The following is a 24,936-nucleotide window of genomic DNA, read 5'->3' as shown; positions in this document are numbered from 1 at the left end:
ATGACCACTTAAATTTATTCTTGATTCCTTTATCAATTTCGGAGACAAAAGCCTCGTCTTCTTTTCTTAGTATTTTCATATTTACTTTTTCAAACACTCATTTCACCGTTTGAAAAGACCGGAAGGAGCGCCATGTTTGAGAAAGCCAATGCTCTGAACAAAAGCTCCGCTGATTGGTTATCAGCGAACCTATCGACCAATGGTCTAAATGCTAACTTGGGGTGATGAAACAGTCACGTATCATACCTCACCCCCCCAAAATATTTTCTCATCGAATTTAGACGATTTACGGGAATGACCTTTGGGGTTCAAAAACAGCGGAAATCCGCGGATCCGCGGAAAATTCTGATCCCTGAATACACTGCATTTAAATATGTGATTCCTGTCTAAACCAATTAGAATGTGCTTACGTGCACGTGTTTTATTCTATCCTCAAACGGTAAAACGGTCTAAGATTCAGTTCGTGGGATTATTTTGTCGCAATCCAAAAATGCAATTTTGCCTCGTCTCAATGCGATTGCTTTTCTTTAATAAACAAATTTGATTGTGACTCAAAAGTCCCTAATTTCATCGGGACATCGTTTTGAACCTGACGTTTTAAAATCTGAAAAAGTTTTGGTTTTACTTCCCAATTGTGTCTCACACGTTGGTTCTAAGAAAATAGTTTGTGTTGTTTGGCCTTAAATCTGAAGGCGGAAAGGTGTCAATATGACAAAATTTCTTGGGAGGGGGCGGTCAATACTTTTGCAAGACACTGTAAATGTTCTCACGCAGCTCATTAATACAGCAGCCAGCTTTTGTTGTATCCTCCTCGCTGCAGGTCGGACCTGAGCAAGCGGGATTAGAGCTAAAAATAAACTCGCTAAACAATTCGTCAAGTTGATGAGGGGAAATGAGTTTACGGGGTTTTCACATGGGCGTCCCAAAATAACCGCTTCGCCTCAATTTTGAAACAGTTGTTCACAAGGGCTGTTGGGCTTCTGTCTATACAACGAAAACACCTCGGGCTTTTTTTTTGTATTTGTTTGCCCGACCTCGAGCCACAGGAGAACAAAATTTCTATCTTCCAGTTTGCGCTTGGCAAAACGTTGCGCTCGGTTTGTTCATCAGAAAAGCGATTCTATTTATCAGGGGGTTTGGATCCTCGAACTGAGCCAGTGCAATAATCCTGCAAATGTGATGCAAAATTGATGAGGGGCAAGCTTGTTATTCTTTTGCTTTTGTATTTAATGCATTTGGTAGTCAGTGGAGCAGCAAGATACAATTTCAAAACGGAGGAAACGTTTCTAGTTACAGAGGACAAGGCTCTTGTCAAAATGGACGACTTGGGGAAAGATGTTATTTCCATGGGAAAATACACATGAAAAAGAAATACCGCATTTTACAGATTTGGAATTCAATGCACCTTATATACAGTACCGGAAAATTCTGTAAATACATTGGAAATTCCGCTATAATTAACCGATATTGCATACGCAATGTTTCCAATGCCATTGGAAAATTACAGCGGGCCATCGGGGTTTGATTCTGTGCTTGAAAAAAATTTTCATGGTCAAATTCAAGCACTTTCAAGGCCTGTTTTTCAATGAAAGAAATCCAGCTCCGATTAAAACAGTTTTAGAATTTCGATGACGAAAATAAAGTCGTTATCTTGCTGCTAGCAAATACTTTGTGCTATTTCGGCAGTTCCTATTTTTGATCTACAATCTTTTTGTATCGATGGGCTGCTATAAACTGAAATGAATTCTGCTTCAACATTGTACGTGCAGCTTGGCTACGTCAAACTTGTTTACAAACAGAGATAGGGGTCTCTAGGTAATGGGTAATAATAGAGTTCAATACAGAAGACCATTCAACAACTGGAAGTGGCATCGAACCGCGGGATGACGAACTGCTGCGTTAAAATTCTTAAAAGACATGGTTAATCTTATCTATCCCGGCTGACGTTCAAAGAAACTGTGCGGGTCAGATGTATCGACATTTCGTTCTGTATACACGTGTACACGAATGACAATAAAGTAAATCTGAAATCTGAATCTGAAAAGAAAGTACTGGATGTGGAATAAAAGAATAATGAGCCAATTTTGGACTTATTTTAGTGATATTGATTGCTCTGAAGCAGATCGAGTTCAATTTTTTGATCTTAAGAGACTGCTAATCTGTTGCTTTTTGTTTTTCTTATTTTAATAGAAATTTTTTTGCGCATTTGTGTCTGAATTGGTTCAAATAGAATTGTAAATCAATTTTCAGTCAATTTTTGCATATTATGTATAGCACTCAAGAGTTAATGTTTTTAATTCATATATTGTTTTGCATTTTGGACTTTGAATCTGATGTGTAAAAATCTAAAATTGTTCTATATTTTACTTTTTTTTCTGTTTCTGTGAATAGTTGAATTTATATTTCATGCATTTTACCAAAAGATATGAAATTACTAATTATTAAATAATTTGGTGCATAATGTTTTATTATTATTGGTTAATATCTAATTAAAAAATAATTATAAAATCTGAGGAACCGTTTGGGAGCCGAAAGAGACGGTTTTCTTAATAGCGATGCTTCACGTGACAAGGCTATAATGACAAGCCACCAGAGCAGGCGTGTCATCATTTTCACGCACCTTTTAAAAATAATCAGTCATACTGCCGGGAAACATGGCAATAATACCAAACATTAGGTCCGCCACAAACCACATCGTGAAGTATGCTGACGACACAACAGTGGTGGGCCTCATCAGGGATGACAACGACCTAGCCTACAGAGAGGAGGTGGAGCAGTTGGTGGGCTGGTGCAGGGACAACAGCCTGGTCCTGAATGTCGACAAAACTAAAGAGATCATTGTCGACTTTAGGAAAAACCAGCCCAACCATGCCCCACTTTGCATCAACAACAAGGCTGTGGAGGTTGTCAGCAGTATCAAGTTCCTAGGGGTGCACATTACAAACAAACTCACCTGGTCCGTGAACACTGCATCACTGGTTAAGAGGGCACAGCAGCGCCTGTACTTCCTGCGGAGGATGAGGAGAGCCCACCTGCCCCCACCCTCCCTCATCACATTCTACAGGGGCACCATAGAGAGTATCCTGACCAGCTGTATCTCTGTGTGGTGTGGAGGCTGCAGCGCTACTGACTGGGGTAGTGTGAGGAGGGTAACGAGGACAGCAGAGAAAATAATCGGGACTACACTTCCCTCCATTCAGGACATTGGCCAGAAGCGCTGCCTATCCCATGCTAAGAACATTACCGGGGACCCCTCTCACCCCCATCATGGACTGTTCACTCTGCTAGCCTCTGGGAAGAGGTTCTGCAGTGTGCGGTGCAGGACCACCAGGCTCCGCAATAGTCTAGTCCCCCTGGCCATTAGACTGTTAAATGGTCAATCTAACATATAGTTAACTTAAATCTAAACGGCTGCTAATCTGACTTTTTGCACTACTGGCAGTTTTTTATAGCTTGCCATTCATTGCACATTGCTCTCTGCACTATGGTAATTACAGCGTTATTGTTACAGTGTTAATGTTACTGTGTACCTGACTTGTTAACCTGACTGCCCATTTTGCACATCTGGTTAGCTACTCTTCTTGCACTATCGGCACTATGGTAAAATACTATACGTAGCCAATTACAATACAACTTTATTTATATCTGTACATTCAAGGAAACTGTGGGGGTCAGATGCATCGACATTTCGTTCTGTATACACGTGTACTAGAATGACAATAAAGTAGATCTGAATCTGAATTTTCAAGCACTCAACCCAAAATTCAAGCATTTTCCTGACCCTGAATACACAACATTAAAATTGAGGATTTCAAGCACCCGTACGAACACTGTTAATTGGTCGCCCCAGTTTCATAAACTTATATTAAAAAATATCTTATTACTTTATTAATACATCGTATTAAAGGGTATAATACAAGCCTTGTATACCACGCACACCTAATTTTCTTGTTTTACTTGTTCCCATCTCAAACTTATGCTGTTGGATGCAGCAGGAATCGAACCCCATTTTCAGCAATGAGCGCACCAAATTTTAACCACTGGAACCCCAGTGCTTACTTTCTAAGATTTGCTCTCCGTGTATTGGGTGGGTTTGCTTGTTTATTTTTTTTTAATATTGCATTCTCACCCTGGATGGTGTATCATTGTTTTAAAGTTGAAGTGGTTTGTTTTTTTGTATCCCAGGTGATAAAAAATAAAATTAAAAAAAGCGTATTTATTACATATTCAGCAATTCAAGTTTATTTTAATGTGTTGAAAGTATTCCGTCCTGAATGAGTTATAAATTAGCATGAACTATCCACGCTCGTACACGCAAAACGAATGAAAACGCTCATTCTAAAGTAACAAATATAGTATCAATATTGAACTAATTGACACGAGAAGCGATTACATAGGGACAATGCATCCTATGGCATAAGATACACAATACACAAAGCCCTTTAAAGTTTGAGTTTAAATACACAAGGCTTCTAGAGTATATTTCGAAACAGTCCCCCCTTTTGAAAAGATTGGAGCAATCAAAAAAAAAATGATTTACTTTTTTTCTAGAATACTTTATGTAGTAAAACCGTGAGAGTAGTTATATAGTTCTCACATGGTCCCGCTATTTCGGGCGCAGCCTAACTATATTGGCCCGGGACTGACGGCACTTGAAATAAAAACAAGTCTATGTCGCCCTCTTGTGGGCAGGAGAGAACTATGCCAACCTTTTCCCTTAAGAACAAGCGAGTCAAAACTCATTTGAGCGTAGGGGCTTCATGGTAGAAAAACAACACGGGGGGCCAGACTAGTAGATTGAAAAGAGAACAAAAGAAATAAAGCGCCTTTAATGATACGCAAGGTTGCCGTACACAGAAGCAAGTGATAAACACCAAATCAAAAATAAATAAAGTTATAAATGGCTCATTATGTAAAGCAAATAAATATGAATAGACAAGTCTGAAGAGGTGGGTTTTAAGTCCTGATTTAAAGATAGACAGGGTGGCGGAATTCTGGGGGTCAGGTGCTAAAGAGTTCCAGAGCTGGGGGGCAGAGCGGCTGAAGGCTCTACTACCCATGAAGCTAAGACTGGCAGGTACAGTGAAATGGGAGGAAGAAGATGGCGTGGTAATATGAAGGAGGTCGGAGAGGTAGGGATGTGCGAGATTATGGATGGCCTTGTAGGTGTACAGAAGGATTTTGGAGGTGATTCTTTGGTTGGGAGCCAGTGGAAGGACTGGGATGATGTGATGGCGAGAGGGGGTTTTGGTGAAAGCGGGCAGCAAAGTTCTGGACCAGATGAAGTTTGTTGAAGATAGAATTGCAGTAGTTAAGGCGTGATGTGACAAAGCTATGGAAGAGGATGGCGGTAGTGTGGGGGGCAGGAAGGAGCAAAGACAGTTGGAGCGCAGATGAAAATAAACTGACGAGGAGATGTTATTTATATGAGAGTTGAATGAGAGTATACCGCCGAGGTTGACGCCCAGAGTCTTGACCTGAGGGGAGGGAAAACTGAAGAATTGTCAATAGAAAGAGAAGGTGTAAACTTTAGAAAGGGTGGATTTGGTGCCAATGAGAAGTAATTCAGTTTTATGGCTGTTTAATTTGAAGAAGTTGACAGTAAACCATGATTTAATTTCAGATAGACAGGAAGTGAGGTAGAGTGGTGGTAGTGTGGAGTTGGGTTTGCAGGAAAGGTAGAGTTGGTGTCATCCGCAAAGTAGTGGAAGGTATTGTTGAAATTACGGAGGATATGGCCTAGGGGGAGTGGGTAGGTTAGAAAAAGGAGAGGTCCCACGACAGAGCCCTGGGGCACACCTGTGGTTACTGGAGAGAGGTCCGAGGAGAAGGACTTCAGTTGAATGGATTGAGTGCGGCCTGTGGGGTACGAATTGAACCATTTGAGGGTTGTGTTGGTTTAGGCAAGTGAAGAGAGTGATCTAAGAAGAATGGGGTGGGAAATGGTATCAAAGGTGACGCCTATGTCAAGGAGGATGAGAATGGAGAGTTAATTGGAATCAGCTGCAGTGAGGAGGTCGTATGCGATTTTGATAAGTGCAGTTTCTCTGCTTTGACAAGGACGGAAACAGGACACAAAGGGTTCAAATAAACTGTAGTAAGATAAAAATGAAATTGGAAAGAGTACTTTTTCAAGGATTTTGGATATGAATCATATGTTGGAGATAGGGGATGATTATTGAAGTTGATGGGATCTAAACAGGATTTTTTTCAGAATGCAGTATTGAGGGTAGAAAGGACAAGTGAAGATAAAAAATTGAGAAAGAAAGAAAAATAAAGCAAAAGAAAAAAATAGTGTAAGAGAAGGAACAAGAAAAAGAGGGTGAGGAAGAAAGACAAAGGGAAAGAAAAACTGGGAAAGGAGAAAGGGAGAAATAGAAAGAAAAGAGGAAACGAAGGGAGAAGAGTCAGAAAGTGAGTGATAAACAAAAATAGCGCCAGTTGTTTTATGAGTGACACCTTGTTTTGGCGACATCCAATTGACATATTTCAAAATGCAAGTGATTTTTCTCTTGTGTTTCCCTCAGTGTTGTCACGTGGGACAGATTATTTGACATAACATGAGGGTCACTGGGAGGGAGCTGATTAATTGTCGGCCATCTTGCTGCTAATGGTAACCATAAATACTCAAAAAGGCTAGGCAAAAAAAATAAGAAAAATGGTGAAGTTTGGTCAGTTTGAGTCTTCCTTATGCCTTTTATTCCTCCTTTTTCAGTTGCACTCCACCATACAGCGACATCAAGTGATCAAATACTACACGCTGGCTAAGTGTCGCTATGTTATTTGTAGTTGCAGTGTACTTGTCCATTTACGGACTATTACTCACAATTCATTTAAAGAGCATGACAGAAACTTGCATTTAATCGAGGTTTAGCGGTCTAATGTAGATGAATATTTGCTCATTTTTAGGCAGCAATTCAGGCAAATGAAAGACGAGACATCCATATGTAGGTAAGCACGTTTATTAAGCCTGATATAGAATACACGTGGAAAAAAACAGACTTCCCTTTTTCATTCTGATGACGATTTGATCCAAGCGATCAAAGAAATTCCACATCATCACATGCTATAATGAACATTGTTTAGTTTTTTTTTTTTTTTTTTTTTACTTTTTCCCTTTCTTTAAAAATTAGGATTAAAAAAGAAAAAAGTATTCTGGCAGTCATGATGCACACGCTTATCAAAAAGACAAGGAATGTTGTCTAATAAATGTAAAAAAAAAAAAAAAAAGAATTTTAAAAGAAAGAAAGAAAAATAATCATATGAAACAGTGTTTTTATTTAAAAAAAAAAAAAAAATCTGTTCCCGGGCTGCTACTATATAAAAAGCATAAGAAAAGCAAATAACTCTGAAAACGACCTGCATTTCTGTAAACGTGAATTTACACCTAAATCGGGAAGGAACCTTTAGAAAGGTAAACAATGGGAAAGTAGGGATTTTCTCCCCCCAAAATGAACTGGAATGAAAAGAGTAATGAAATAGTGAATTAAAATGCGGCTCAGAGAAAAAAAAAAAGACAATTTTAGCAGATCCATAAAAAAGGCGGAAAAAAATAGTATAAAATGGTTATTGGAGGGGCATGTTTCTCTCGTTTTAATGTAACAAAAATAGTACTGCTTAGTGCTCTAGTAAACTGCCAATGACAAATCTGCTCAATAAACCAGTATACCGTATTTTACAGACTATAAGGCGAACCTAAAAACCACAAATTGGCCAGAAATTTGAAAGTAGGCCTTATAACCACAAAGACGATAGATGAGTAGATACACGTGTGTGTTACTACACAAGGATTAAAGCAATGTTACAGTGTTTGTGCAATCGAAAACTCAAATTATTGTATGCAACAGGATTTTAACCCGGGTCACTGAGTCTACACCGCCGACGCTTAACCGCAAGACCACCTGGCTGCCTTTTCGCATGTCATCTATGACTGTTAGAACAGTAGATTAGGTATTCTTACTGCCACAAACCCGGGTGCGATTCTTATTGCATAAAATATTTTGAGATTTCTTGCCTGCACTAGTACATTCTGAATGTGTAAAAAAATGTGCAACAGTTCACGAATAACAAAGTTAGCTCTTAATGGAGTTTTAATATCATGCACCTTATAGTCCAGTGCGACTTTATATGTGGACCAAAATATGACAGACGCCTTATAGTGTGGGGAATACGGTACACTTATTGGATCTTCGCTGAGCATGAAACAATTGTGATGCGATTTTCAGTCAGTGGCGAAATGGCCAACTTCTCACAATTAAAATGGAGCGGATTTTGTTCCTACTTAGCAGTAAATACGTAGCAATCAATGTCGTAGCAAGACACTGTGGTTTACATTTCCTAAAAAGTAAGCATTTAAGAGGGTACCAAAATTACTATGTTGAATTCAGATTTTCTTGAATAGAATATTTTTATTTATGCTAGGCGTAAGCTATAAGGATCTTTTTGTATAAAATAAAAATGTACTTCCTTGATCTAAGTACTGAAATAAAAACATCCGCTTTTTCTAATTTCTTACAATGAACACAGATTCCGTACAAATTTGAAAAAAAAAAAAAATATATGAGGAAAAGGTTAATAGGACAGCCAATTAAAAGAAGGAATTTGTTCTTCCATGATTTGTATAATAGACTGTGTCAAAAGCGACCGTTATCATCGTCTCCATTCATTCAGATGAAAATGTCACAAGGTCCAGAAAGTATAAACATGAAAAGTATTTTCAAAATACAATCTCACAGATTTTTTTTGCCCGGTGATGGAGAGTGCAATGTACATGGTTACAGGGAGGTCTCACTTTTGATGAAAGTTCCCACGAAATGATTTGGTTCTTATGTAGTTTGCTTTTACTATCCACAATACTTGGAGCAAAAAATAAACAAGTTCTTACCAAGTGTGCTTAACATTTAAACTTAAAAAAAAAATAGTGATATCAGTAACCAATACCTGTTAGTACTACAGTAAACCTCGGATAAGTCGGACTCGCATAAGTCGGATTCTCGGATAAGTCGGACAAATTGCGTGGAACGTTTGTTCTCTAGGCTTTTCTGTAGTATTACACCTCGCATAAGTCGGATTTTATAAGTCGGATCCTCGCCTAAGTCGGATGGATTTTTCCGTACAATTGACCCTTTTTAATGGTTTTCGCCTCTGATAAGTCGGATCGGTATCAGGTCGCCTAGGACATCTCCCAAATGCTCTAAATTTCAGCCTCCAGTGGCAGTAAGCGATGGAATTTTCCGGGAAGATTTTCACTCCTCACAGATTTTCCGGGAAGATTTTCACCCCTCCCAGATTTTCCGGGAAGATTTCTTGATGTGACGTGGCGTTCCGTGATTGGCAGAGGCTATTCATCAAACTCCTCCTCAGTGTTGAATGATAGCACTCTCAATCACAGCACGCGGTCATAGAACAAAGCCTCGTAATCATAATCCCATTGTTTCTTATTACAGTAGTGCTAGCATTCAAATTGAATTTGTGTGAATTTCTTTGGACTTCCTTGCGGTCTGTGCGGTCTACGGTGTGGCGATGGCCTCAAGTTCTAAAACCAAAGGCAGGAGTCTCAAGACTAGAACGTATGAAGAAAAGCTCGCTATCATTGAATTCCAAGAAAAGAATCAGCACATGAAGCAAAAAGACATCGCGGCGACTTTTTTGATAATAAATCACGTTCATGTTACAAGATATCATTGCTTGGTATTTCATTTTACATATACAAGTATGCACTTTTCTAAGAGTTAAATTTCTTCTTAGTTCGAAATTTTGCGACCTCGGATAAGTCGGATCCTCGGATAAGTCGGATGAAAATGACCGGTCCATCTGGATCCGACTTATCCGAGGTTTACTGTATATACTGCATATTTGTATTTACTGGGAGAGAAAAAGCATAGATGTTAACCAAGAATCCTTAATTTAGGTTTAAGAAAAAAGGTAGGAAAAAATATTGTAAATACTCCATTTATTTGTGTAAAACGTGCACCCCTTATTTTTTACATTATAAAAATTGGTATGAATTTTTGTTGCACTTTTCTTAAGTTCAAACTTTGCAGTTAGCTGCAACAGTAAGCTAACACAGGTCACAGCCAGGAGAGCGCCTAATCCTAACAGTTACATAAATGACATGCGAAAGGACAGTAGATTTTATCTCATTATGACACTATTTTTGTCATGGTGCCAGAAACCAATGTTAATTTTATTGTGCATTTCACATGTTACACTGACAATTCTATTCTAAGCACTGTAAGTGACAAATCATGGTAACATAAAAGGCACAACAAAATTGACATTCGTCCCTGGTGCAGTGAGTAAAAATGGTTTGATAGCTCGATAGAATCCAATGCCTTTTTGTCAGTCATTTATAAATCGATTCTATTCCAAGCATTGCAAGTGACAAATTTAGTGTCAGTGAAACATAAAATGCACCATGAAATTATTATTCGTCTCTGGTACAGTGAAAGAAGTTGTGTGGTAATGCGAGAGAACATAATGCCAATTCATTGGGCATCTTTATTCTAAGCATTGTAATTTACAAATCTTATGTCATGGTAAAATAAAAGGCACAACGAAATTAACACACGTTTCTGGTACCGTAAATAAAAACTGTGATGGTGCGATAGAATCTAATGCCTTTTGTGCGTCATCTATAATCTATTCTAATTATAACGTAACATGCATAAAAAAAATTCAATATCGGTCTCTGGTACCGTGAGTAAAAATAGTGTGATATAAGAAACGAATGCCTATTAGTTTGTCATCTCTATTCTAAGCATTCTAAGTGACAAATCTTTGTAACATAAAAAGGCACAATGAAATTGACCTTCGTCTCTGGTACCGTAACTAAAAATAGTGTGATAATGAGATAAAACCTATTGCCTTAAGTGTGTCCTTATTATAAATGGTGGTCCACTGGTAAGGATTCTGTGCTCTCGTCGCCGCGACCTGGGTTTAATGAATATTGCGCCTATTGTTTTGCGCTTGAGATCGGCGACATTAACTGAAAAAAAGCTAAAGCCTGGCGTATAACGCACACCCAAACTTGAGTCCTTTTTTAGTTGGAAAAAAAAATGCGTTATACAGAAATAAAACTTGGAGAACACCCAAAAATATTGCACTCCAATAGCCATGTACTAACACACACCCAATTAATATGTGGTTTAAACAAAGTGCATTTTTAAGTTCTCTTAAATGATATACCGCAAATTTTTTTTAACGTTGAGGAAAAGCCAGTCCCATGTAGGAACTTTGAAAAAAAATTAAAAAAAATAAAATAAAACCTGCAAGGACAGTGTGACGATTTGTGGTGGAGAAAAGCCTCCAACTCGGCTCCTGGGGAGTCAGCTGACCGTCGGCGTGCGTTAAGTTTAAATATTTGATCAGTCATTTAAATAGTTAGCCTCTTGCACGGTGTGGCATGCATGGAGGAGCTGTACAAGGACCAGGTTTGAGTCCGTGCGGGCGTGCGCTTGTGTTTGTGTTTATGTGGGTGTACAAGCTCACAGCCAGCACTTAGCGCTTTGTTTCTCCTAGCCCGGCAAGCAGAGTTCAGAAGTCCTCCAGTGTTTCTGTCAAACCTGTGCGAGGGGCTCACTGGAGTTTAGTCCCGAGCTTTCGTTGCCTGTTCCTGCAAGACGTAGAATAGGGGAAAATTGTATACTCCAACAACTTCAGTATTCATCTTTTAGTTTGGCTTGTTTTGCAATGGAAAAATGATTTCATTTTCACTGCATCTTATCCTTCACATTAAGGAGAAGGGCTGCATTAAACAACTGTTTTAATAGTTGACTGGCAAATGACTATCGAAACGATTTGTCGAATATTCAGAAACTTATTATTTTACTTTTAATTAAGCATGACGTTGATTCAATTATGTGGAAAATGATAGTATACAATAGAAAATTGGCAAAATTTAAAATATATCTTTTGAGCATACGGATTCCTAGAATAAATAAATAAAAATGCTCCATTTAATCCTAATTAGGTACAGTAGAGGAATAAATCCATAAACAACCCCCCATTTTTAAGAGACTAGAAAATAATTTAAAACAAGTAAACATTTTTTTTTATTCCTGTATACCAAAAACAGATTCATTGCCAGCAGTAGAACAGTAAAGGTATTCAGTGGTCAACTGCAAAATCTGTAACAAAAGTTCTTAACGATAGGACATAACTATTAGGAATTCGGATTTCACGACTAAATTAATTTGATTCGTCCATAAATAATTCACGTGTGTACAGAATGTCACAAAAGTAAGTGCACCCCTCACGTTTCTGCAGAGATTTCATTATGATCTTCAATAAAAGGAAGAAACAATCGCTTTGACACAATGAAAAGAAGTCCGTTAAGAAAGACCATGGCTTACTGGAAAGATATCCAATGGTCTGAGACAAATATGAATTTATGGTATCAGATGGAGTGAAGCATGTGTGGTGGCAACCAGGTGAGGAGTAAGAACATATTTGGGTCGTGCCTAAAGTCGAGCAAGGTGTTGAGAATGTCATGGTTTGGGTCTGCATAAGTAGAATGGGGGGTGTATTTCATTAAGGGAAACAAACTCAAGGTTGTACTGTCAAATACTGGAAAAGAGAATTATGCCCTCCTTCCAGAATCTGGGTGGCAGATGAATGTTCAATACTGACAACGACCCCAAATACACTTCTAAGATTACCAAGGCATTTCTAAAGGGGCTAAGGGTAAAGAGTATGGACTAGCCAAGCATGTCTCCAGATCTAAATCCAATAGAACATCTTTGGGGCATCCTTGAGCGGAAGGTGGAGAAGCAAAAATTCTTCAATAACCCCCAGCTCAGTCATGTCATGGAGTAAGGGAAGAGCATTCGAGTGGCAATTTGAGAGCCTCTGCTGAAATCCACGGCCAGGAGGATTAAAGCGGTTCTGCAAAATCATGGTGGCCACATGAAATATTGAATTTCAGGGACTTTTACTTAAGGGTGTACTCACTTTTGTTACCAGGGGTTTAGCTACTAATGGATTATATTCTGTCCCCTGCCCGATGATTGCTGGGATGGGCTCCAGCACGCCCGCAACCCTACTGAGGATAATTGTATTATTATTATGCATTTATGAAATCATATTTGGTTGAATATTATTTGAATCTTACAGGGGCAAGTCAGACTTAGTTATGTTTAACTGTCAGACTTAGTTATGTTTAACTATCTGACTTGCTTTCTCTTTAAAGGTTTGTGCATCCAGGCTAAAATGCACGGACTTAATATTGCCATTTCTCTATGTTACTCAAGACGGAGAGGCTATTGCGCACAAGCGACTCTCAGCAGAGATTATCATAATGCAAAATGCCTCAGACTGTTGGAAAACTGTTTGGCGACAATAGAATTCATCGTCCACTATTTGTCGACATCGACTATTTGTTGCAGCCCTATGAGGGAGTAAAAAATATATACGTATAAATGAATGAAAAGAGTGGCAGAGCCTTTCCCAGCCTTACCTGGCCTCTGAGCGTGTCACTGTATACTCAAACCAAAGGATGTTGGGAATCAGGCTGGTGTCACGCACCAAAAAGTATTCTGAAATGGGCCTGTGAATGGTTTGAAGAAGAAATAGGGGCAAAAAAAGGAGAAGCAAAAAGAATAGTAAGGACAAAAGGAAAGAACATTAAAAGGAAAAAGGAGAGATAAAAGAATTAGGCTTGCTCCTTTGTAGATATACAAAAAAAAAAAAAAAAAGTATATAAATGTAATATGATGGTAGATTAAGAGAAATCAAAATCTGGGACTTTGATATGGGATACTTTAGACGAGAGTGAGTAGTGTCCAAATGAATCGATTACTTTCACACACAAAAGAAAATCTTACCCATCGACAGAATTGCCTGCTTGTATTACGTGTGCTTCTTTAATAAAATCAGTTTTTATTTTTTGGGTGGGTCAAATAAAATTAATGTACACTTAAGCAAAATCGTAACATGGTGGATCGCTTTGCAGCCTCACACACATCGTTTCCAGCGACCCCCAGGTAAATTGAGTTTGTACCCCTGCTATACAAAATAATTTTGTATATTTAAAACTACTATTTGGCATATAATCATTAATGACACTAGGATCAGTGACTAGCGTCATCAACGCTTATTGTGTTTACCTTTTTAACAAACAAGGCAAAAAGTGTTTATTTTAGGGCTACAATAACTAATCCATAAAATTGATTGAAATCGATGGTTAAAAGCATTGGAAACTAATTAGATTATCGGTTCGTGTTGTATTAAGTCATTTAGAAGTGCACACCATTTCGTTGTGACGCCGGGATTTGTAGTACCGTTTTAGTCCGGCAGAGGGCGCCATGACAGTTTTTATAAAAGTTATATTTATAAAAGACATTTTTTTACATCCTAAATACTGAACATTGCATCATTTACAAACATAATAGGCTTGAAAGTTTCAACTTTTTTATCGTTTTCATGGGAACAGACAATGCTGCAGAAAAACAGAGGGAAAAAGCTGAAAATAAGTAAATAAAATAAATAAAGTAAAAAGAAAAATAATAATGACATATTTAACTCTACCTAAGGGCCAAATTCTTGAGGATATATCATTTTCATTTTGAGAATGTTTATCATATTTCAAAATTTAATCAAAAATTTAAAAAAACGAATTGTAGACAACATTATGAAGTGTTTTTTTGCATTTTTGATGGATAAAAAATTCGACACATAAGTTGAAATGTGTTGCCCTTTCTTTTGTTTGTATAAGTCCGGATAACGTGACCAGCTCAGTAGCCTAGATGGTAAGGCGCCCGCTTTGAGACTGGGAGGTCGGTGGTTCGCGCCCCGGCCGAGTCATTCCTAAGACTTAAAAAGTGGTCGGCGGCGCCCTCTGTTGGCTGCGGCTGCATCGGCTCGCTACAACGGGTCAGGTGCAATCGACATTTCGTTCTGTGTACATTGTTACACAGAATGACAATACAAGGAAATTATTATTATTAATTATTATATTATTATCTTTAGATATTTGAAGGTTTATAGCATGCATTTCTATATCAAATGTATTGTCAAGTTAATTGACAAAAACATGTTTTTTTTATTCATCTATATTAAAAAATATGTTGTTTTGTGCAGTATTTTTCTATTGGTCAATATTTTTTATATTTAAATAAAGAGGAAATTTGAAATTAGACAAGCTGTAAATAATCGACTATGAAATTGAGTTAGTTGCAGTAGTCATTTATTTGTTGTCAAAATTGCAATGCGATATGGAAAAAAGATCTCACCAGGCTGCTATTTTGGGGAACAACGGGGTAAGCAGCTCTTGAGTGATGAAGAACCAGAACACGGCAATTGCACTGCCTGCCAAGCCCCCGTACAACACCTGCCTCCACGTGTGGTATAGTAGGTACACCCTGGAAACAGAAACCGGCCATGCTGTAAATAAAACGTCCCGGAAGAAGAATAGGGAACTCCACCAGGGCTCCAACATGCGTGTTATATCAAAGGCCCCGACCTGCTGTAGGAGACAGCTAAGGCAGTGCCCAGCAGCACAATGGACAGGATATGTCTCCACAAAAGGTCCACGCACCGAGCGTTGTTGGTCTGATGCATTCTGAGGGTGAAGAGGAGAAATCAGGGTTTCAGAACTGTGGCCTCGGAAGCCATTAGCGTCCAGTTGACAATTTTTTTAGCGGCCCGCAGTAAATAAGAAATGCATTTCTACTTAAAATGTATTTCCTTCGTGAACGGCCATTTCCAGTGACGCAAATAATTTAACTACTATTTTTGAAGTGCATTTTTTTTAACTTTGAAGTAAAATTTTTGAAATAAATCATTTTGGCAAAATTTGAATTTTTAAAACACAACGTTTTAAAAAAAAAAAAGTTCAATTATTCATTAAGTTTTTAATATTACAATTATTTTCATTAATGTATATAAAATTCTCATCTCCCCTCTCATCTCGTTAGCTGTACCGCTTATCCTTATTAGGGTCGCGGGGGGGCTGGAGCCCATCCCAGCCATCTCCGGGCAGTGGGCAGGGGATACCCTGAACTGGTTGCCAGCCAATCGCAGGTCACACGGGGACAGACAACTCACTCGCTCAGTCACACCTAGGGACAATTTGGACCGGCCAATTCACCTGTAATGCATGTCTTTGGAATGTGGGAGGAAACCGGAGTGCCCGGAGGAAACCCACGCAAGCACGGGGAGAACATACAAACTCCGCACAGTAAGGCCGGTAGCTGGATTTGAATCCACGCAGGAGGTTCCCACGACCTCAGAACTGTGCCGCACACGCGCTAACCTATTTACCCATTTCACAGCACTCCTTTTTGGGAAATAAAAAAACAGTTAATTACTTGAAATGTAACCCAATTTTTCCAAATTCATGACCTATAATCTGCACAATTTTAGTGAAAGAAACATGACAGATATTTAACGCATGCTTGCATTTGACCACCTAAATGTTTTACATCAAAGAGTTCCCTCAAGCCATTCTTGGAAATTTTGCATTGTTAAAAGGAACACCGTGTCATTTCTGATCACTAGATGTTGTTGTATTATGTAGTGCAACCGAAAACGAGTGCTGCCAAAACACAAAGAAGAATACAAACAAAGGAGTCCCTAAGTGACCAAACAACACGATTTTCTTGTAATTTCTTTGCCCAGCCTTTCAAAATGTTTATGGTTTTGGGGGGGTATCTAAATTTCTCAACCCACAAGTATTGAAAAAAATGCATGTTTATTTGATAGTTTGCATTATTTGTTTATTATCTTTTTAATGAATTAAGCTTTTTTACCAACATTAGGCGCAACATGATACATTTAAGTCTACAAGTAATAATCATTTTACAATTGATTTTAATGTCAATTCTCAATTGACCAATGATTTGAAGAAATAAATGGCAGTGCAGAAAATGCACACATTTTCTGATTCTGAATAGCCTGTAAGAAATAGCAGTTTTAAAATTTTGACTATACACAATTATATAAAAAAAAAACTTGCGGACAACAAAGATCTGAGAAAAAGTATTGTTGAAAGGCTAAACCTACAAAAACCTTTTATATATTTTATTTATAAATGTGAAGAGCATCTATTTTGTTATATTATTTAATGACTAGGTTCTTAAATTAGTTACGCCTATATAGACCATTTCTCAGGAGACACCTTTGAAAATTAGTGCAGTTAGCAAATGTTTTTTTTTTTTTTCACAACTCCCAAATGTGCAAGTTCTGGGTTGTCAATTGCAAGTTTTCCATGTGGTCCGGTTTTTACATGATCATTTACTGCACATGCAACTTCTTTTTTGGGGCCATTTTCAATATATATTTTAGGACCACAGCCATATCCCCCTAGTGGGAGGTGGCTAGAGTCATTTCTTCTATAGAATTTTAGGACCAGTTGCCCACAATCTCCCAAAAAAGTTTTAAATCAATTGATAAATAAAATGTTAAATAAAATTCATTTGTTTTCCACTCACCTTAAATAAAGAAAAAGAAAGAAGTAAATGACAAAGAACCAGATCAGCTGGGAATGACTGGACGGCATCCCATAGTCTGTGTTCAACGTGGAATGAGCCCCTGCAGATAAAAGACCACGTCACTAACTTTAGACTTTATTTTGGCCGGAATCAAATCGGTTTTGCGTTTCGTTTTTGAGAACATTTATACTATTGTTCTCATAATACTTGCAGTGGTAGCTTGATTCTGTACCTGCACATGGACGTGGCTCTCGAAGTATATGTTTGAGCATCCAGTTCACGCCTTCGTTGAGCGCGAGCCCACTGAAGAAGGAAATCTGCAGGGACAAGCCCAGCGTTATTAGCACTGACATCTAACAGACCCCGTCAATAATGGGGAAATGCAAAATCTTCACAAAGTCCTTTTTGACCATTAAGAGAGCCTCATTGCTTTGTGCATACTTTGTAAGATCACACCCAGGAGGCATTTCACTAAAGTGGAATAAAGAAATCCAGCCTTACTGAATGAGCCAAGTCTGGCCAGGGCATTTCAGCTAAATCGGTTGCACGGTTTCTCCGCCAAACCAGCTTCACATATTTGTGATGAATGCACATTCACGCCATATACAAATTGACCCCCTGAATCAAATTGCATAATCACGGATAGTGAAATCGAAAAGTGTCACTCAGTCTTACAACCGCTGAACAACAGCACCTTATGGAGTTTAATAACAATGTAGAAATAATTGTAAGGAAAAAAAGTAACACGGGCACTGTTATTAAGGAAAGGGGGAATGCCTGGCAAATGCACACCGGCTCAATGAAAATGCATGCTTTTTGTTCAGTGATCTGAGGCCCAGATTCGAATCCCGGCTCGGCTAATGCAACAACAAATTTTTGCCGATTAATCCCAACATTCCTTTTTCTTACATGTTTATCCTGGAGTGCCACTAACAATCTTATTGCAAACCATGTTCACTGAGTTATCAGTGACAATAAAAGATGATTCAAAGGTTTTTTCTTATCCACATAATTGTTTTTTTGAGTCATTGATCCTTCATAAAGAACAAAATTTGACGAGGGAAAAGTTGGCAGTTGGACCTGTATATATACAGACGCTCCCCTATTAATGACTATTCAACTTACATAAAACGGTAGATACGAACATTTTTTTCGGGATGTTGAAAAATATCCAGGCACTGCTGTAAATTTAATTTTGTATTGTGTGCGCCCTTTTCCGGATGGAGGACAGTACTGTAGTGCTTCTTTCCGCTGCTTGGCGATGTGAGTGGTCACCGAGCATCCACCCCGAAGAAGAAATTCGGCTTCTACTTCCTAGTTCGTGTGTAAACATACTGCACTGTATCTCTAGCAAGCTAAGAACTTTAACATTTTTATTGTTTAAAATCTAATTCATCCATTCAATATGATTGGTGTAAAGTGTAAAGAAGAGGCGAGTTGTTTCTTTTGAAATAAAAGTGGAATAAAAAGTTTAATGCGGTTGAGAAAATTGTTGGATCACTTTCTTTTCGTCCACATTTTACCACGGAGGAGGATGTCGTTTAACTCTTCTAAAAGTTAGTCAAACTTAACTTTATTTTTATAGTCAATTCAAGTCATGTTTATTTGTATAGCCTTTGATCACAAGGAGTCTCAAAGGGCTCCACAGACCACAGAATGTCAACTCCTAATGTGTATCTTTGTTTTTAGGTACTATGCTTTATCATTCAGCCTGCTCTGTTATGTTATAGAGCATATTATTTTATCAAACGTTTATTTTTTTAGTTTCAAAACAATATAGGTTACTTAATCATACTCCTATAAATCTTAAAATACAAAATATAGCACTGAAGAAACTTACGAGAACTGTTCAACTTACAAATGATCGTCCGGAATGTCTCGTTCGTGTGTAGGGCAGCATCTCTATTCCTTCTTTAACTTTCTCAAACACTTTGATATAATCTTTGCAAGTTTTTGCATTACTTTTTTAGAATCTCAAAAGCAGCAATAATATACATCTTTATCAAAGCTCTAATGACAATTTGACAAGCATTCTTATTTGGGATAGTAATAAAATGCATAAAACACATGGAGTAAATAACCACTACAGCAATAAATTTACTACATGAATGACTCTATAAATTGACTTGACAATTAAATTGCTTGTAGTTATACATTCAAAATAGTTTAATGAAATAAAGAACTAACCTATATTTAAAACTCACTTCTACTCTATAGCATACGAATAACCTAAACTTCTTATATGTAATAACTTGTGAAGCCCTTTGAGACTATTTGTGATTAAGGGCTATACAAATAAAAATGACTTGATTTGACCTATATGCAAAATATGAATGCAGGATAAAGAAAATAGTACTAATTATCAAAAAAGTCCACGGAATGCTGTAAAAAATGAATCACCATAGTAACCGAGTCGATCTTAATAGAACTCTTTCATGCAACGGACTTGAGGCTCAATTCAGCAAAGATATTAAACACATTCCAGCTGAATCCTTTATGTAGATTTTGTGAGATACCCCCTCTGTTCTTACATACTGGGTATGTTTACATCCATAGAACAATCCAACTGAGATCATAATCGAAATTTTAATATTTCGACTATTGACAAAAGTGCAACCCCATGCACATGGCATTTTCGAACAATCCACTAATAGATGTTTCCACATTTAACTTTTCACAGTCAACGGAAGATTCTTTAAATAATGTCATTCACCACAATCAAAAAAGTATTGTGCTTGATCACTTCTCACTGCAAAAATGTGCTCCATTGCTGCGTCTAAAAGTTCAACTCGTACCAAAAGCACGTACTTACTATCGACGCAAGGATACAACTATGGGATTTACACTGTGGGGACAGAAAATATGATCGAGATTTGTTTAAATGAGTAAATCAGAGTCAGCATGCATCATGTCTCTGTACTACAAGTCAACAGTTAAATTGAGTTTAAATACTATCTGACACATTTTTAAGGAATGCAATGTGCACCTAGCAGAGTAACTTTTTAATATCAACTTAAACATAAAGCATGAGAGATATTTTGACCATTAAAAATATGCTAAATTTGTGCTCAAGGTATCTTTGCCGGCCTACCGTGTGCAGCTCCCGTTTAAACACGATGAGTGTAACAAACCCCACGAGGATGGCAATGGGAAGGAGGCTGATGTAGGCCAGCAGGTGTCCCGTCAGGTCACCTGAAAAAAAAAAAGACAGTCACAGTTATTTTCTGCACTGCAAGGCACACCTTCCCAAAAATACTCTTTTCTGATACATTTATTATATATGAGGCACACTGGACTATAATGCACATGGGATTAAAACTGCATTAGGAACTACCGTATTTTCCACACTATAGGGCGCACCCCCAAAAAAATAGTTTTTGGTCCTATATCTTCCATAGATAAGGCGCACCGGATTATAAGGCCCTACAATGGGAACGTCGACAAAACAGTCAGATGATTCAGTCAAACTGATTACCCCCTTAACATTCCCAAAGCTTGCAAAGAAGCAAATACGTGTCATAGACACGTGCGGATGCGGTGTCCGTACGATGTCACTTAAATGCGTCATTTCAAATATCATTCGGAAGGTTAAAGTCTTGGAATTCAAGAAATGCCAACCATTCCTTACTTTCCATTTTCTTTTTCGCTCTCAACTTTACTGTACATATGACAATAAACACTTGGAATTGAGTTTAACTCACTCAACCCATCACAGCAACATCAAGATCGTTCTAAAACAAGATAACGGGAAAATAAAAAGCCGCATAACTCACCTTCAATAATGATACGCAATCATGGTCTTCTTACAACCGTGAGTGTAGTAAATCCAGGAGAGTAAAATGTTTACAAATACAGACTAATGAAACATGTTTTTTTATGGCGTACTTTAGCAAGCTTGCTTTTCAGTCATCTTTTTCGGCCAATTGCAGGGTTTGTTTTGGCCCTCTAGCGTATCCGAGGCTCCGAATAACTTCAGCCAATAGCGATCGATGTAACGGATGATTGACACATCTTTTTCGGCCAATTGCAGGGTTTGTTTTGGCCCTCTAGCGTATCCAAGGCTCCGAATAACTTCAGCCAATAGCGATCGATTTAACGGATGATTGACACATCTTTTTCGGCCAATTGCAGGGTTTGTTTTGGCCCTCTAGCCAATCCGAGGCTCCGAATAACTTTAGCCAATAGCGATCGATTCAAATAATGATTGACACATTGGTTAGCCAATGAAACGCCGGTATATAAATCCCAGCATACACCGCGGACTACTCCACGTTCGGGGGAAAAAAATCGAGTCGGCGGCTGTTGCGTAAGTTGCGAGACCTTGCGAATTTAATATTGAGCCATATATAAGGCACACTGTATTATAAGGCGCATGGTCAGCTTTTGAAAAAAAAATTAAGACTTTTAGGTGCTCCTTATAGTGCGGAAAATACGGTACTGTAGTTATTCATGTATAACTGTTGTTCACCTTATATACTTATAAGAATGAATAGAAGAATATGCAGTATATATTATTGCAACTGTTAACCAGTCAAAAAGTGTCGCTGTCTAAGTTTGCAAAACAGCACATGCAATGAAATTCAAACCTGGGTTGCGACGGTAAGAACACTGAAACCTAACCATAAGACCACCAAGGATACAGATCTCACACAAGGCATTAGATTTATATCTCATTATCACGCTATGTTTATTCACGGGGTTAGAGAAAGGAGAAAATAGAAAATCGACCCGAAGGATATGAATAAATGCACAAAAAGCAGGAAGGAAACAACTCTGATGTAGTTGATGATTAATTGGACTTTGCATCTATTTTCTTTCAGAATGACTTTTCTATTTTTCTGTTCTCTAACTTCTGTTTCATGGCACCGCGAGTAAAGACTGTGTATTAAGATCAAATGTAATGCCTTTTGTATGTGGATCATTGGTGGTCCAGAGGTTAAGTTTATGGCACGTTCCCATTGCAAACAATGTTATGAGATTTGGGTCAGCGATGTTATACGGTAGATCAATCCTACAAGGCGCACTTACAAATTTCTGGACGATTTGGATTTTATTGGGTGTGCCTTGTAGTCCAGAAAATTTTGTAAATCTAAATTGAAAGAGTGTCAAAAAAAATGGGACTGTGGTGTCCTTTGAAACAAATAAACATGACTCTACTCCAATGATTCGAAAATCACTTCACAGTAATCACTTTAAAATAGAAAATAAATCTCGACTCCACATTAAATATAAGTGTCTGTTGTGTTTGGTTATTCTGTTTATCTAAATATATTATAAAAAAAATGCATGGAAATCATTAGTCCAGTGGCTAACCTAATTAGAAATACACCCGGGACTGATGTTGAGGGATTTGATTATTCTCGGAATCATATCACTTAACATTTGTTACTTAGTATATCTTGCAGTTTTCAATATTTCATTTAACTTTGTGCTTTGAGGTCGGTGCTAACAATGTTAAGAGATCCAGGCCACTGAGCCAGCAATTATGCTAGCAACAACACTTCAAAGAACAGTTCATTGACATAAAATCATTTTGGAGCTCAATTTCTGCAGTGTACGAAATGCACGAGTACTTCAAGATTTATGGTATTTGTAAAATGTAACATTAAAAATAAACTTCAATCTAACTCATGTCTCAAGCTAACGAGCTAGCCTCCATTGTGCCCATTGCCGCCGACTGCGCATGCGAATTGTCTCACTATTTTGCAGCCTCGATGAAGTTCAGCACGTCAGGGCTCGCACAATTTGGCAAGCACGAGCGACTCTTCCCAAAAATGGAGAGGGTAACAAAATGTGGCGAAGTTGTCAGCCGAGTATCTAGTATAAAGAGAGTAAATGCCAAATTGGCTTACCTTCAGCGAATTCAACGTGTGTTAGCGATATGGACCTCCATCGAGGTGGTGTCGAGCACTGCTCTTCTAACGCCATCTTACCCGGACACAACCACCCGGCAATCTGTGGAGACGCGCCCATCGCACAATTTTAACCAATGGGAACAGTTTACAAACAGACACGAACCAATCATTGGGCGAGGGAAGCAGAGGTACGGAAGTCCATAGAGAATATTTTTTTGAATGAAAAATGAAATGAAATGATGAAATGAAATTAAAAACAAAAATATATATTAAAAACCCGAACACAAAGACGATGGTGATTTAGCATTATATTTTGTTAAATACACAACAGTGGCAGCATTTTACTAACAAAAACAAAAACAACATTTAAAACAGACCTCCATTTACATTTTTTACAGGCATAGGCCATGAGATTTTAAAGGGACAGTGTGTAATATTTAACTAATAGATGTTGCTGGTCTGTGTATTGCAACAGAAATCAATTGCAACAAATAAAAGAAAAACTACAAACTTTGGACACTCAGTGACCAAAACACAACGTTTTTGTGTGTTTTTGACCACTAGATGGCATTAGATTGCACAGTGCAACTGAAAACAAGTGCTTCAAACAAAATAAAAATTAAAAACTAAGGGGACGATAGATGACCAAGATGCAAAAAAAATATTCTTATTATCTTTGCCCAGCCTTTCGTGAAGTAAAACATGGGAAAAGAAAAATGGATGAAAAACGACAAATATGCCAGCTACCTCGAAGTGAGCCTCATGTTATGTCAAATACAAATTTCTCCACCGACGGGTATTTTTTAAAATTGTACATTTATATGAAAGTGTATTTTTTCTTATTATTCAATAAATACCGTTTTTTATTAAATTTGATTAATCAAAAAAATAATTTTACCACGAGGCACTAAATAATACGCACTATCCCTAAAGACAAGATGAAAACACAAAAGTCTAATAATTACAACAGCATTTAAAGTACTGAATCAAATATAATGCTAATTTTTATCATGCAATACACATAACAAATGTTTTAACGTGGGAGTTTATGATGCATATTAGTATTTGAACATTGTGAACATTGTTTACATGATTAGACATGGCTCTCAAGAACGAACATGTACAACTTAAAAGAGAAAAATAAGATCAGAGGAATGTTAGGATAAACAGGCAAAAATATTTTTATTGGTTAATTAGGAATCAGATTGATCACAAATTTTAGATTATTAAAGCGTTTAGAAAATGGAACTACGTAGAACAATTGTACGAGTTGTTAACTCACAACGGAAAGGTTGAGTTTGTGACAGTGGAGGTCTGGGATTAATTTCAAAGTATACTCGAGACAGAGACTGAATGCCTAGTTCAGGGATTGGCAGCATTAACTTTTAAAATTAGCCATAATACCTGTAGACACAATAAAGTATGTTTGGAGCCGTCAAAAATAAAAACTTTTATATAAGCTCTATAAGGAAGGTAACCCATACTGTACATGAGGTAATCCCCCTTCCAGGATGACCAGGCGGCAATGGATAATGCAATAACAAATAATACACAGATATCATTAACAGGTCATTCACAAGCTATAGAATAGAAGTGTGTTTTAAGCTTAGATTTAAACAGTTCCACAGAGTTTGCAGATTGAATCTCAGGGG

General features: G+C 37.8%; 1 protein-coding gene across 1 annotated transcript; it reads right to left on the bottom strand.

The window, feature by feature from the left end:
• Window positions 1-9,847: 9,847 nt before the first annotated feature.
• On the bottom strand, window positions 9,848-23,378 carry dolpp1 (dolichyldiphosphatase 1). The gene is made up of 8 exons (XM_088319911.1): window positions 23,282-23,378; window positions 20,521-20,621; window positions 17,662-17,746; window positions 17,430-17,529; window positions 15,461-15,559; window positions 15,231-15,359; window positions 13,457-13,546; window positions 9,848-11,614 (listed from the first exon to the last, which is right to left on the bottom strand). Exons 1-8 carry the CDS (start codon window positions 23,355-23,357, stop codon window positions 11,578-11,580), a joined length of 717 nt encoding a protein of 238 aa, XP_088176037.1. The 5' UTR covers window positions 23,358-23,378; the 3' UTR covers window positions 9,848-11,577.
• Between the last annotated feature and the right edge of the window lie 1,558 nt (window positions 23,379-24,936).

This window comes from Urocampus carinirostris, chromosome 16, assembly GCF_059441175.1.
Source record: "Urocampus carinirostris isolate Australia breed hairy pipefish chromosome 16, RoL_Ucar_1.0, whole genome shotgun sequence".
In the NCBI taxonomy this organism is placed as follows: Eukaryota; Metazoa; Chordata; class Actinopteri; order Syngnathiformes; family Syngnathidae; genus Urocampus; species Urocampus carinirostris.
Note: the sequence above shows the minus strand (reverse complement) of the source record. Positions and strands in the feature narration are given on the sequence as shown.